A 15,386-nucleotide genomic window follows, 5' to 3' on the forward strand; every position below is an offset into this window, starting at 1 on the left:
TTACTGAAATTATTGTCTCTGCTTGTGCTACGTAAGAAACAATGCGTGGTGCTTCCAATATAATGGTTCATCAATGTAGATGTGCTGTTAAAACCATCATGTTGGTGTTTTTGAAGGAGCCTTTGAGCTTAAACTTAAGATATGACCAGTATGATAAATAGTTTGGTACAAGGGCTTTCCTTCTGACAAGGACAAAGGTCACTTTATGAGGATAACAAATATCTATTTCTATAATTAAGGGTAGCTGTTTCAGCGTTTAAAAATGTTTTGTTTCATTCTGAGCCCTCATGTTTACGGCTCCAATCTTTCTGGTATGTGCAGAATTTTTTAGACATTAAATTCTCCATTCAAATGCATCATAATTCTTAATAATGTTCTGGATACCTCGAACCATTGTTTGCTTTTAAACAAGTTTTCAGCAGAGATTGTGCTGCCTTCATTCGGTCCTCCAAATCTCCCATCCGCCTGTCTAAATTATTTTAACTGACATAGTTTCTAATTTACTCTCTCCAGTTGAGAGAGCTCCCTGTAGCTTGTCTATTTTAGCATTTAATTGCTGTATACTCTCCCAAATTAAATTCTGTAGTGATCCATTTTGCTCTGCTGGTGAAGCAGTGATCTTTTCATCTGAGCAAGATGGTGCGTGCGGCTCAGGCGCAGGGCTGGCATCCCACGCCGGGAGAGGGAGAACCTTCCAGCTCCTCTCTGGAGCTGGGTGGGGCCTGCAGGGGCAGTGGGCTTTGTGTCAGGGGACAGCTTTCCTCCAAAACAGTCTCCTTTAATTCTGAAGCCAAAGGAGAGGGAAACCCATTGTTTCTCTCAATGAGTTTTTAGGGCTAGACAAATTGCTTTGTCAATTATTTTCTGCCAAAGTTTGCTCCTCCTTAAAATCTGCCTATCTTTGGGGGCTTTTTAGCATTTGCTTTTGTAAAAGATGAAAAAGCAGCCCCTAAAAATATTATGCTGTACATTTTCCTTGTTTGTGATAAAGACAACAAAAATGATTGTTCCTTTTGACAAAATAATATCCAGTAAGGAAACTTGTTGTCTTCCCCAGTTAGGTCTTTTTTGGTTAACATTTGTACAGTGATTATTAATTGCTTAATATATTTCTATTAAAGAGGTACCATTTACTATCTAAATAATTAAGAACTTCACTACTTTTTGATCTGGTTTCTGCTGAATGGAAATGTTGTCCTGTTATTTCTCAATATGTGTGTGCCTCGGGGGTTACAGACAGCGCAGCAGGGTCACAGCTCTGCGTAGGCAAGCTGAGTTCAGGTGTGCAGAGGTAAAACATATCCTGCTGATTTCTCTGGGGGGACTCTTTCCCCAGCCCAAATAACCCACAGGAATATACACCATGAACAAAACCCAGCCAATATTTTAATTCTTTGTAACTCTAGAAGCTTGGAGGCAGTTTAACAGGAAATACAAAGCTGTTTCTTACTTATTTGCACCTCTTATATTAATCGTGAAGAAGACGTGCCAGTCAGTTGGTAAGTACAGGATACAAGGTCATTAAAAATACATTTTTAAGGAAAGAGGACCACATAAAATTCACATTACAGCGTTATTTGTCTCTCCTATAAATTAAGAATCTGAGTTCAGACCTTTCGTGGGAAGGTGTTAATCTTTTGGCTTGCTTCCTTTGGAACAGAGTTGGGCACTGTTTAATAGTGTGACGTGTCTGTCATCTGTGATCATCATCTTCCAAGTAAAAATGAGCTGTTTCTTTTGCAGCTGTGGGCCAAGCTCTCTGCTCTTAGCTCCTTAAGAGTATTTTAGTCCTGTTTTCTGTGAAAGGACCACTTTAGTAGGGAAAGATGGGGATGATTCCTAGACAAGGCCCGTGGTACACAGCATTGCTCCACAATTTTCTTGTTGTAGAGGGAGATCGGGCTGTGGGAATCCTTTATGCCAGGCAGATATTTATAGAAGGGTGGCACTTCCTGTGTAGTAAGTTTTGGGATGCCTGATACTGCTGAGAGTCAGGAATGGTGTGGCAGGGAATAATGCATGGTTGCATTACTGCAAAGGAATTTCTGTGATAAGTGGGTCTGGCCCTGTGTCTGGGACAGTAAATACAGCTTCACTGGCTTCATTTGAACTGACTGCAGTTTTGCCAGTGTTAATTTTGCCTTCTCTGGCCCCAAACTTTGTAATATGATGGCCATTTCAGGGTTTGTCGAAGTAACTTAAAATGCTGGGGAGGGATAGTGTTGGGGACTGCTCCTTGAAAAACCATCCACAGCTTTTTGAAACCCTGTTTGCAGCCTGTGTCTGTGCGTGTGCTGTAGGTCCCCAGGCTTTGGCAGAGCCGAGTGCAAGGGGAGAGCTTGTCTGAGCCTGGCCCTGCACTCGCAGCTTGTGATTCCTGTGGCTTCAGATTGACTGGAATTTGTCTTTTTGATGGCACCAGTGAATTGCACTTCTGTTGGTATCTGAGGTGACAGTGTTTTTAAAGTCTGTGCAAACACAAACAGTGTCCTTAGAAGTTGGGAACTACCTGAGTTCATTATTACTAATGTTCTTCTGTACAAAAAAGGAACACAACTGGGTATTGCTTGCTCCACATATTTCTTTGTCTGAATCAGAAATCAAAGTACTCCAGGGTATTAGGAAATCTTTCAGTTTTCTGTATTAATTTTTGTTTTGCTAGCTTCAAGCTCTTCTTATTCCAGATTTTTAATAATTTGCTCAAATTTTTCCTAAAGTACCAGGATGCACAAGTATCAGCTACTCAGTGGGCTCAGTGCAGAGCCAGCCACATGCTTCATCCTGCTGCTTTGCCAGCTGGGAACAGCTGATACAACTTGATATACTGCCCACATAGGGTTATTTCACCCAGAATAATGGTGCATGTTTGAGGCATTTCAGGGACTGTAGGGAGTAGGAGGAGGAGACTGCCAAGGGGAGTGAAGCTGCTTGTGAGAGAAAAGTGTAGAATACAAAAGCAGAAATTCCCCACCATAGGTGAGAATAATGGAGAAGTATTGCTGTGTGTTTATGTGCAGGTTTTACTCTTCTTAAGTGAACTATAATGATCAGTCTTGCAAACAAAGTACTTTTAGAATAATGTACAGGTTTCTCAGAGCCTTTAGTTGACCCAGCACAGCCATTATTCTGTTATGCTAGAAGACAGGCTGCTGTAGTTTCTGCTAACATACCAAATAGTTATATTTTTAATCATTTATTAATGATTTCTAGGAGAATGGCACTTTTTTTTCCAGTGTGCTGCTTCACTTACTAGAACTATACAGTAATAAACATGAAACAACAGAAAATGGTTGTTAACCAGTGCTCCATGTGTTCTCTTAAGAGTCCAGCAGTGCCCTTTCTCAGTCTCAGTAGGATGTTTGAGCTGGAAGGTAACATAGAAGTACTTGTATTTTACTGGCATTGTATGTTACCTTCTGTCTTTCTGCAATTCGGATATCATAGCTGATTTTATTTGCATAATGCATTGCCTTTCTTAAAAGTAAAGGGTTTCCAAATTACTGTTTTCCTACAGAATGTGCTCCATCTTCACTGTTGAGTGTTGTATTTTGTCACCTCTCTTTATTATTGATTGGATTGTTTCTCTCTTGTAACTTCAAAATTGACTTTTCATGCCACCCTTTCACAAAACAGGATGTGGCAGCCCTGGCAGTCACATGTATGTTAAACGCCTGGAGGCATAACAGAGCCTTACACATTTTAAACCTTGATTATATGGGCAAAAGCAGAAAAGTTGAGCAATTAAAACATTTGCATTGGGATTCCTGCTTGACTTTCCACAAAAATCCACATGCTCATATGAGACACAGGTAACATCAGATCAGACTTTTACTGTTAAATGGATGTTATTTATTCAGTATCCTACCAAAGTGTGCTTCTCTTTGGAATAACTCATTCCAGCCTACTGCTCACCTGGTTCTGTCTACTCTGCATGTAGGTTTGCTGTCTACTCCATTCTTGGATTATTTTCTCTCTGCTAAAAAATGCTACAGTATTTGTAAGAAGTGATTATTATCGTGTTCTGGCATCCAAGGACAATTTTTAGAAGTTGTCTGTGTGTCAGAGTAGAAGATACAATCTGTTGTAAAATCAGTCATGGACCTAAGCACTTTGAGAATATTCTTTTAAGGTGCAAAAAGTTTTTCCCCCTCTACTTACATAGCTAAAACCACGTAAGGCCAAACCTGTAAAGCTTAAGAGGAGGAAACATTGCAACACTTCCCTTTCTGGGAGGACAGGAGGATGTACTTAATCTTGCATGTGAAGCCAAATAAGACTTGAAAGATCAGGCACTGTCTATTTTTGTTTGGGTTTTGGGATTTTAGTTGGGTTTTTTTTGTATGATAAACTTACAAATTCAGATTTTTGTAGGCAACTGGAACCTGGAAAGTAAACTTTTGTCTTTGACCCACAAAAATGTTATGAGATTTATTCATTTCTTAGGAACACTGAACTCGATTGCCAAGTGTATCTTGTTCTTCAGAGCACATCAGGATATGCAGTGATAGGAAAATCTTCTTGCTCATGGCTGGCTTTTTCCCTTTGTCCTGGCACACAGCTGCCTGCATTCTTGTCTCCCTTTTCATCTACATCAGCTAACCCCAGAAGATTTCATTAGGAATTGCTGATGATCATCTTCACTGGGAGAACTTTGTCTCTTCCTTATTCATGTCTCTTATTCATTCTCTGATTCAGATAATCTGAAGGTGCAAATGACAAGATGATAATTTGTACAATAAGTAGATACTAAGTGAAAATGTAATTTCACATCATTTCAAAATTCTTCTGCCTTGATATGTGTCCACCTTCTGCATGCTTGCAAGTTCAATCTTGTGTTCTTTCTCTTCACTTCAGAACCATCATTGAATTGGAAATTGGGTTGGCTTATCTTGTTTGCTTTGACTTTTTTAGTAAAATTACCTTGATAAAGATATGCATCTGACATGCCAGAGAAGATGGTGTGTTTGTAACAAGAGAAAGTAGCCCGAGTACCCCTATTTTTTGGAGTCACTGAAGCATCTTGGTGTTCCCTATGATGATTCCCCCCAAGGGACCTTGTGGGAGGTCTGTGTGTTGCTCTCATGGCATTGGGTGCATGTAACAGGTGAGCCAGCACTGAGAAGGCATTTGTAGCTACACAAGGAAATAAATCCAGGTCTTTGTTGAATTGGGGAAATTCACAGCTGCTGAGAAGTGGTTTTCATAGACTGAGAGGAGCACATCAGAATACAGGCATGGTGTGGCTCATCAGTGATTCATCTGGAGGGCTGCAAGCAAATACCCACATTCATTATTTGTTCTGTCTAAGATCTGTTGATCTTGCGAAGATCAACATCTTACTGTCAACATCAACTATTCAAAATCTTCCAAGATGAGTTGTCTAAGATCCTGTTGGGTATAAATGCCTGAACAGGTGCTGCAGTAAACCTTGCATTTGGTATAATGAGTTGTAATGTTAGTTATTCTAAAGGTATGGTATCATGACAGATTATTTTTGTTCATATCTGTGTAATAATGCAAACTCCCAGATCGTACTTCCCATTTTACACATTGTCAGAACCTTGGACCTTAATCTTGCTCTTTGATTGACAACTGCAGCCGGGGAAAGAGCACTCCTATTGTTTGTGAGAGTCGCATCTGTTCAACTTGATTCAGCTGAGAGTATTTGCATATTCTTAAGTATTTCTTCTGAGAGGGCCTAAATCCTTCTCAAGTGTTTGATGCATTTTTGAAATTCATTCATAAGGTATCTACATGCACTAATAGTTCTGTATAATATTGCTGTGCATAATCTGTCAGATAAGGCTAGTTTTTTAAACAAGGTATTCTTTGGGGATGACATATTACATTCTGACTTATTCTACTGGGCAGAAATGTCAAGTACTTTGAAAAAGGATGCTTGAATGTTTTGATTGAATTAGTATTCTTTATTCAACACAAATTGTCAACTGCAGTAAAATGTAGTCTTATTGTGAGAACATTTTTCAGAAGACTTAATAGCAGGGCTTTTTTGTTTTATTTTTTTTTGTTACAGGAGCTTTATTACGTATAATCATTCCTTTCCTATTGATGCTGAGATTAGATGGAACAAGAGAGTAGATTCTTAGATGCATTCTAGATTAATTAGTCTGAATTGTTAAACCATGAGCAACACTTCTATATTGAAATACAACTTAGGCTTTTCAAATAAAACGTTGGCTTTTGTCTTTCTGTATTTTGCTCTTTATTTTTTCCTTGCAAAATTTTTATCAGTATTTTTGGAAGTATTGTCAACTTCCATTTCGGAAACCTGTCACTCTTGATAGTGCACGTACAACACTAATGAGAAGAACCACTGCTGTGAAAAATATTCAGGTATTATATTTGAGTGTGGAACACAAACTAGATGACCTCAAACCATTATGTAAAAAAATACATGCATGGTTGAAACCCATGTCTTCTGTAGGCTGGAAGTTCTAGCCCAGAACTATCCAAGTTTGGACAGAGCGAGTCCAGTTTGCTGTGAAAAGAAATGGAAATATTTTCCCAGCAATTTAACTGGATGTGTGCTGGGGATCTGCTTCAAGCTCAAGCCTTTAAAGACATCCTAGATCTTGTATGGAGCACCACTAATCACAATGGCCAACCTTTTTTTTTTTTCTATTGCACTAAGAAGGTGTTCAAAGCTCCACCACCATTAGTGACTGACGTAGTTTAAGAAATGGTTTTTTGTAGCTCGACAGGGCCATAGTAATTTTTTGAAAAAACACAAACCCCAACCCCCCCTACAGATTTAATAAGTGCATTTTTTGTTTTGTGCACTTGCAGGTTTTAGTGTAACAGCGCCTTTTACATTAGCTTTGTTTTTCCTTTGCTTTCAGGAATCTCCTTCTGGACGTAGAAAAGCGCTTGCCACCAGCAGCATCAACATGAAGCAATATGCCAGCCCCATGCCTACACAGACAGATGTCAGGTTAAAATTCAAGCCTTTGTCTAAGAAAGTGGTATCTGCCACACTACAGTTCTCCTTATCTTGTATTTTCCTGAGGGAAGGAAAAGCCACGTAAGTTGTTGTTTGTTGGGTTTTTTTTAAACCAGATAGCCTGCTTTGTGTTGCTTTTCAAAGAATCCTTTGGATAAAGAGCTCTTTCTGTATAGAATGGTGGAATTTGAGAGTATCCTTCAGCATACCTATCATTCCTGCCATACTTGGTTTCTTAACTGAGTAGAAGTTGTTTCTTGCTCTGATTTCAGCCTTGTGCTCTTCAGAGACAAATGGCTTGTGCTCTACTCTTACAGACATTTTAAGTAACAACAGCTTAAAAGTATCTACAGGTCTGAAATCAACAGGAGTGTATGTTTTATGTGCATGTGTGTGTTCATCCAACAATAACCTTGGCAGACTTCAAGGGAGCCCACTGATACTTCACAAAGAATGCAGTAAGGACAAAGGCAGTTGGAAGGTGAGGGAGGGTGGAGTCAGAGTTAAGATTTTGGGTTGAGCACAAGAACATCCTGTGGAAGGAGTTCTCTTGGGCACTGATTCCCACTCCGTTTACTCACTCGGTTCTGTCCCTTATTTCAGTGGCCTTTGGAGGGCAGAGGATACCGATTATTTTTGCAGATGCTGTAACCTCTCATGCAATTTCTGTCAGATTCCAGATGTTGGATATTCATGTGGCTGGAGAATGGATTGTTTGTCACAGTCCTGGTTTCAGCGAGGGTGTGCCGGTTTGGGCAAATTTGGAAATATATCCTCTGAGAGAAGGCAGGTTGCAACCACCCCTCCCCCACCAGGTTCGGGAAAAAATAAATTTTCCTCGAAAGAAAGTGAAAGAGAAAAAAACTATTTATTTAACAAACACACAGGAAAAGGATAATAATGCTAAATAATAAAACCTCTTGCTCTGCTGAGAGAAAACCTGGGAAAATTTCAGTCCTTCCGTAGTCTTTCTCTCTCCCTCCTTGGAGCTGGGATGGGGTGGTGGGCCCACATCCAGGGCCAAGGCCTCGGCACAAAGTCCTCCCGATGTATTCTGATGTTGAAACTGTCCAGCGGGGAAGAAGGGAAAAATCGGAGTCCCAGGAAAACAAAGTTCAACTCTCCGGAGGAAAAGGAGCTGAAAGCTGGCTGTAAAGAAAGCAAGCTGAGTGTTTCCTTCCTCTCCTGCCACTGCTGTTAGAAGCAAGAGGAGTCTGTATCTCTCTGTGTCCTCGAAACATGAAAACAAAACTGCAAAACTGCTTTGAAGAGTTTGCTCAGTTTTTTTCTCTTCCCCCTCTCAGGCTCAGTTTAAAGGCATAGAAAGGCACAGAATTAATTTCTGGGCATAGAACAGTGATATGGGATACAACATTATAAAGTCACCCCAAGACAGAGGGTATTTTTGGTTTTCCTTTCTGTCTCTAGAATATGGCAGTGTGAGAATGGCAGAACAAAAAGAGGTAGATGGGGAAACTACTGCTGTAATGGTTCTTCTACCTCTGCTTAAATCTTTTTCTCTCCAAAAGACTAACAGTTTACTTCTAGCTTTCAGTATTCTGAATGCATTTGTAGACAATGCCCACTGCAATACAAGTGCCCAAAAAATGTTGCATGAACAGCTTTCCAGGCTGCCATGTTAAAACATTTTGACACAAAAAAGTCTTTTGTCTGCATGCTTTGAAAGCTACAGATGCATTCATTACTATTAATTACTATTACTGTTTCTCCTCTCTGATTAACCTGTTGTGAACCACATCTTGGCATACCATATAAGAATGATATTTTGAAGTATTTTGCTGTGATTTAACACGGTTAAAATGCAGCTGAAAATGAGAATGGAAAAAGTCAGTAGCAGATAAGCTATTTAACTTTTTTGGAACAACCAGCATCCATGAACTATACAGTAAATAGCTATATTATGCTGTTTTAGGCCGTAATTCATAAAACCTGATCAATTTAGGTTTGCATGTACCTTCTTCCCGTTGAAATTGATAGGTGTCAGACTGAAGACCTATAAGTCAGGTAGATAGTAAGTTATTGACAGGCCTTTCATAGTGCCCTGAACAAGGGATCTGAATAAAGCTGCTCTTTGTGAAAGCATTGGTTTCCAGTATGTGTAAACAGACAGTGCCTTACTAACCTTTTTTTTATCTTGTTAATGATTTCAGATATTTAGTAGAGGGATTTTAATTTCTGTAACAGCATCAGGAGTTATAAATGAATGTAGTGATAGGTATTGCATGCAGCATGTGGTCATTAGGTCTGGCCAAGCATTTTCACTTTAACCAAAGCAGACCAAGCAAGCATTTAGCAGCCTTTCTGGGCTGGTTTAAAATTTTTGGAAGCAATCATTGAGTTAACTCTTGATGCAAAGCAGTATTTCTTTACCCTTTACAATTTTGTTAATTGAAAACTTTCCCTTCAGAAATTGATACATATTTATGAGTGTATTCATTTTGTTCTTTCACTATATTCAAGATCAGATCTGAGCTCGTAGACCTCCCTGAAGAAAACATCAAAATATTTAAAGAATTTTTAAGAATGCAGTAATATCAGATGTGGAATTAACAAGCTGCATTTTAATGCCTGATATGATGTTTGTTATTTAGGGATGAAGACATGCAAAGCCTGGCTAGTTTGATGAGTATGAAACAAGCTGATATTGGTAACCTAGATGATTTTGAGGAAGACAATGAAGAAGATGAAGAAAACAGAGTGAATCAAGAGGAAAAGGCTGCAAAAATTACAGGTTGGTTTTGCCACGAGCATGGTGAAATAGAGTGTCCTTTGCTAATTGTCCCATGGTTTTTATCCTTATGCTGTATTTTTATTTCACTTAAAAAAAATCCTAACAACCAAAACAATATTTAGGATAGCTCGATTGAAGAGGAACCCATCCATAACTCAACAAAGTTTAATATTTGTGAATTCAAGAGTGTTGATTTGTGTCTGTGTGTCCTGTTTTTAGGAGAGAATGCACTAAGTAGGTAGCATTTTAGGGAAGCAAAGAACCAGTGTGAACAGAGGAGCAGAAAAAGTGGAGAGAAAGGGTCAGTGAGCCAGGAGACAAGAGGAGAGGGTCAGGTGAAATAATGAAGACAGTTTGTGAGAATAACTGCGAAATGAGTTGTGCCGTGGACAGATGCTGAGGTTCTGCTCAATAACATGGCAATTCCAGGCAGCATATTGCTGCCTTTTGGGTGGGGGTGTCTCATGGAAAAGAAATCAGGAGGCTGTTAAAGGACTTTAATGAATTTGATAGTGAGGTTGTTTGAAGTGAGATAGTGTAACCACATTTGAATTGCTGATAAAAATGCTTAGTGTGTCCAGGATAGCTGAACTAATCGAGGCAAGTCAGATCAGGATGAGATGATGTTAAATTGTTGGTGGAGATCAGTATGTAATACTGCTCCAGATGAGTTCTGTAGGAACTTTTTGTGTAAAGAATCAGGAAGAGAAAATTAACTTCTGGTGCCAGACTTCATAACTTCCAGTGCTCTTTTAAAATGTCTGAAATAAAAGGATCCTTCTCCAAAGTGGGGGAAGAGCATCCCAAGCGGAGAAGTGAATTGTCAAATCTGTTCTTGAAAATTCAGAGGAACATTGGTTCAGTGTTATGAAACATTACTTTCATCACTTCTTTTTGAGCTTTCGTTGCAATCAAAAGGTTCAGCCTGAAGGAGTTATTACTTAGTTACATTTAGTGTTGTGAAAGGATGCAAATATGTTTCTGTATGTTTTACATATTCAATTAAACATTTTTTACCCTGGCCAAATCTCTACTTATGCTGTTTGTGTCTGGCACAGAGTGTATTGGAAAGTCTGGAATGAAATATCTGAGGAACCAAGATAATGTATTCTTGGTCAGGGAGCAGAGATATACCAGTCTGGTCACACTGAAATCATTCTGCAAGGTCAACTTCTTTCCCAGTGTAACCAGAATAAATCAGATCACAGCATCAAACAAAACCTGACATGTTCACCAGGCCATTGAATACTCACAGAGAAGGCCAAATTAAGGAGAGGTAATGTACAGTCTATAGAAACTCCGGTGCACAAGGTTTTTATTAAGATCTGCCAGGTACTGCGTTGAGGACTACAGAAAACCCATCTGCAGAAGGGCAGCAGTTGAAAAGCATCAGATCTTGCTTCTCAACTCTATTGATTTGGCATCATTCAACAAGGGTATAAATGATTCCTAAACAAGCAAAAATCTGATGTAGGTTAGACTAGGCAGTCTACTATCCTTTGGGTATGGAGTGAACATCCCTGGAGATAGATGGGAAGGGTGAGCTGGCTGATACGCAACACAGGATCCTTGCTCATGGTGTTTTAGAGTCATTTCAGCTTTTCCATCTGCTATTGCAAAGGCCAAAATTATCTGTTCAAAGCTAAGAATACCTCCTTGAAAGACAGAAGTAATAAATACTTCTGGAATACACAATTTCTGTGCATTGCTCAGCCTGCTCTGATACTGTTTGCTAACGATACAAGATGGGAAGGTTGGGTTGGTCTTTTTGTAGATGAATCATGACGTGGGGAAAGTCAGCCTTGGCCTTTTTCTTCTTATGTTGGCTACAACAGCTGAGTTGCTTTTTGGGCCTGGCCAGCTTTTCCCACCTTTGAGAAGGAGAGGGATGGAATGAGTGCATGCAATTTCCCAAGCAAATGGGAGAACATAAAACATAGGGCAGTAAGTAAACATTAATAAATAAGATCTAAAGTATCTGTTTCAACATGTGTTCAAGATTGATTTCATTGGCAGTTGCAGTGACTACTGTAATAAATATAATGAATGGGGAAAGCTAGGAGAAGAGCTGAGGAACCAAGGGAGAAAGAGGTAGGAATCATTGTAGAAAAACAGGAAAAAATGTATAAAGAAGGAAATGTAACAAAACTGCTGTAGTGAAGAATGCTTTCAAAAACAGTGTTCACAGAATACCATAAAGTTAATTGAGGAAGTTATATAACCCTTTTGAAAGCTTGTTGCTACCAACATTTTCTCTTGTGCTGTGCTGGGTGTTGGCAGCTGAGGAGCTGGAATGCTTCACTGAGTCAGAGCGCCCCGTGGCAAATCCCTCACCTTGGTGCGCCTGTTTTCCCAACTGTAAAACGGGGATGCTGCCTGTAACACCTCACTGGAACGATGGGAGCATTGCACTGTTAATGTTTGTAATTGGGATTGGAAAAAGTAAAGTGCAAGGAGCAAAGAGGGAGGGATTGTTCTCCTACCTTTGACTCAAGGTTTTCTCACAGAAGGAAGGGATGAGTTGATGACTGAAAAGTTATCATTCCCGAGGCACAGCTGCAAGAGGTGCTGCAAGTCTTTTATCAGACACTGTTCCTTTTTGCAGTGTACAACAATTTTTGTTGGTTTTGTTTGTGGGGGTTTTTTCATTGTGGCCAAAGTTACCGTTTCCTAGATTAACATATATATCCACTGCTGGGAGAACAAGGGAGGTCTGCTGTGTGGGGCTCTAGATGGTGCAGGTGAGTTAGGAAATGCTGCTTTTCTTCCTTGATGTGTTGCCTAACTTTGAGTAGGTATCTGTGCCTCTGTTTCTTCAGCTATGAAATAGGTGGTGCAATACTGACTGACCTCAAAAGCACTGTGGAATTTGAGGTGGTCAACATGGAACTGTTGCCATACAACTGACCAGACTGAAAGATGTTTTCCATTCCAAGCACTGCTTTCACTTAAAGAAGTGTCCCTCCATCTCAGGCTTTCCCCCTCTTCCTTCCCAGTATTTCTTGCTGAAATTTTTCATGTGTAAAATTTTTCATGTGTATCTCCCCCGACTGTTCTGTGTGAAGCTGAAAATTGTTTGTGGCCATGAATTAAATTTCAAATATTTTGTTTCTACACTGTCAACATACATGGATTTAAACCTCCCAGCATTATCCTGTCCTTAGTCTTCAGTGGAACACAAGGTATCCCAAATGTACTTGAAGAAAATGTGCCTCATAACTCACAAACAGGGCAGTAATGAATATGTTGTTTCTCTTAATGTTTTAATTGCTACTTAGAGCCTCATGCTGAAGTTAATAGCTGCCTCCTGCTCCATCTGCCCAGGAGCACAGTGGCTGTCCTGGGGCACCACATGGAATCAGCAATGTGCCCATGTGCTACCTATTGCAGGAGTCTGAATCCCAGCATGTTTCAAGAGCAGGCTTCTGGATAACAATATGTGTAACTCTTTTTTTGCAATTTGCAAAACCATACCTCTCTTGAAAACCTGGTACATTTACTCTTTTTTTTGTCAGGATCACCAAGCTGCTTGGAAAAAAAAAAAGAGAGAGAAAGAGAGAAGAATGAAAAAAATGCCAAAACCCAAGCCAGTGATTTATGTGACATACTTGTAGAGCAAGCTAATGTGTGTTTGTAGATAATGAGATTTATAAAAGATAATATAGGATATAAATCTCCAACCTACCATTTCCATACTTCAAAATATGACATAAACCATTTAATATTGTAATGAGAAACATTGTAGTGCATATGGGTGTTTAGGTTGGCAGATAGGACCAGGTGATTCAGACCACATCAAAGAACTCCCTCTTTTTAAAGCTCTGAACTTAATTTGTTATTTTCTGACAATAAAAACTGGATTGTAATTGTTTTGGGGGGTTTTTTCACATGCTGACATAATAAATTGTAAATCATGTCAGCATCTGAGCCTGTTTTAAACTACTAATTCATTAGTATTGCTGTTTTGAGGTCAGCTCTGTTTTATTTGAGTACAGGAAGATATGTTCCATTGTCTATCTTGAGTCTTAAAAACTCCCAGAAGATAGTATTATATTATGCAGATTTGTGAGGTGTATGTATGGTTTTACACTGAGAAAGCTAAATTTTGGGGCAGTTTTGGTGTTAAATTTTAGGATAATAGTCTTATTTGTTGGAGCTAAAAGTAAGGAATTGAGGATGGTTACGTTAACTCTCTGTAGACAGATACAAGTATAATCCCATGTAAGTAGATTTCTGCTTTAAGGTCAGATCAGTTGGGAGATGCATTACAGAGGAATTCTGCTGGGGGTTTGTCACTGTCAGCATTTAGAATGCCCAGTAGATATTGGCAGAGTAGGTCATTTTACCTGGTAATTTGCAGATTGGCATGTCTTTGCAAAGCAGTTTAAATTTGGCGCAGAAGTTTTTATCCATATGACAGAAATACTATCAGGTTCTGGTCTGCTTTGGGCTTCAGGTTCTTTGTGCTGTCTGTGAAGGCATGAAATTAGGAGTGGTGTCAGCTATGAAAAAGCATGAAAAAGCCACCCTGACTAGGAAGTTCTGGGTGGCCATGAGCACCAACATGAACTGAGACAGCATGCTACTCAATTTTTACCTCAGTTTGATATCTTACTCCCTAAAACTAGTTCATTGAATAAAGACAAACTTTTGCTTTCCCAAACAAAAGCCGGATGAGAAAAAGTCAAGTTCAAAACAGCAGTAAACTAAAAGTGTTACTGAGAGGTAACTTCTCATGTACTTCAAGAAATTGAAGTTTAAAGGAAATACAGGAATGACTGACATGAAGCTTTAACTTCACTGGTAACACCAGAAGACATCTTCCATTTATTTCTTTGGGAAAAGACAGGTGATGAAAAAGGCTGTTGGTGGGGCAGTGATATTCAACAAGCAGGATCATCTCTCCTGCACAGGTTTCTCTTGCCTTTTTGTCATCTGAAAGGATGAGGAAAGCTGTTCCCTCTCCACAGAAACTTACACTGAGGTCTCTAGAGATGCCCCAGGCTCAATCCCCATTACTACAGAAGGTCCATTTGTCAGATGCTGTGGATGGGACTGTGTTAAGGGGGGAGCAGAGAGGAATTTTCTCCCTTGGGCCAGAAGCCACTAAGACCTAGTTGTTTTTTGTTTCTTTCCTTCCAGAATTGTGGAGGCATCCCCATCTTGACTAGAATTAAACATTAACACATTTTAAAAATTACTAGTTCATGGCAATTCAGAGCTCTCCACTATGGACAGAAGGGGAAATAGGTTTTTAACAAACAGCAAGGTGTTACTTACATAACGTGACAGTGAAAATTCACGTGATATATACATTCAGTTTGCATTCTCTTGGAACAATAGTGATCATGTATGTTAGAACTGTTTAGGTGAATTCACCTTGTCATAGATCAGAATAGAATGGTGACTAATTGTAAATGTTAAATAATCAGAGTGTGTATAGAAATAAATACAAAAAATGCATGTTGTTTAGATTAGTTTTCTGTAGCCTTGAGGATTTGGGAGGGAGATAAATTGTTCTGGGGCTGTTTTTGTGTTGATTGACAATGTTTTACTATTAAGGTTTCCTTCATGAGCCGGAAAAGTCTTTAAATTATATCTAGTACATCTGTCTAAATTTTCAACTGATGTGCATACTCGTCCTCATAAAACTAACTGCTGTTGCTGACACCA

At 39.3% G+C, this 15,386-nt stretch overlaps 1 protein-coding gene across 12 annotated transcripts in view; it reads left to right on the forward strand.

Moving 5' to 3' along the window:
- Positions 1-15,386, forward strand: part of EHBP1 (EH domain binding protein 1) — a 211,459-nt gene that overhangs the window by 71,680 nt on the left and 124,393 nt on the right. For all 12 annotated transcript variants that reach the window (XM_048296582.1, XM_048296572.1, XM_048296576.1 and 9 more), the window contains exons 6-7: positions 6,861-7,042; positions 9,574-9,713. In XM_048296582.1, the coding sequence (XP_048152539.1) occupies positions 6,861-7,042; positions 9,574-9,713 (322 nt within the window). The remainder of the gene's footprint in view (positions 1-6,860; positions 7,043-9,573; positions 9,714-15,386) is intronic.

The sequence above is a fragment of the Corvus hawaiiensis genome, chromosome 3, assembly GCF_020740725.1.
Source record: "Corvus hawaiiensis isolate bCorHaw1 chromosome 3, bCorHaw1.pri.cur, whole genome shotgun sequence".
NCBI classification, from domain to species: Eukaryota; Metazoa; Chordata; class Aves; order Passeriformes; family Corvidae; genus Corvus; species Corvus hawaiiensis.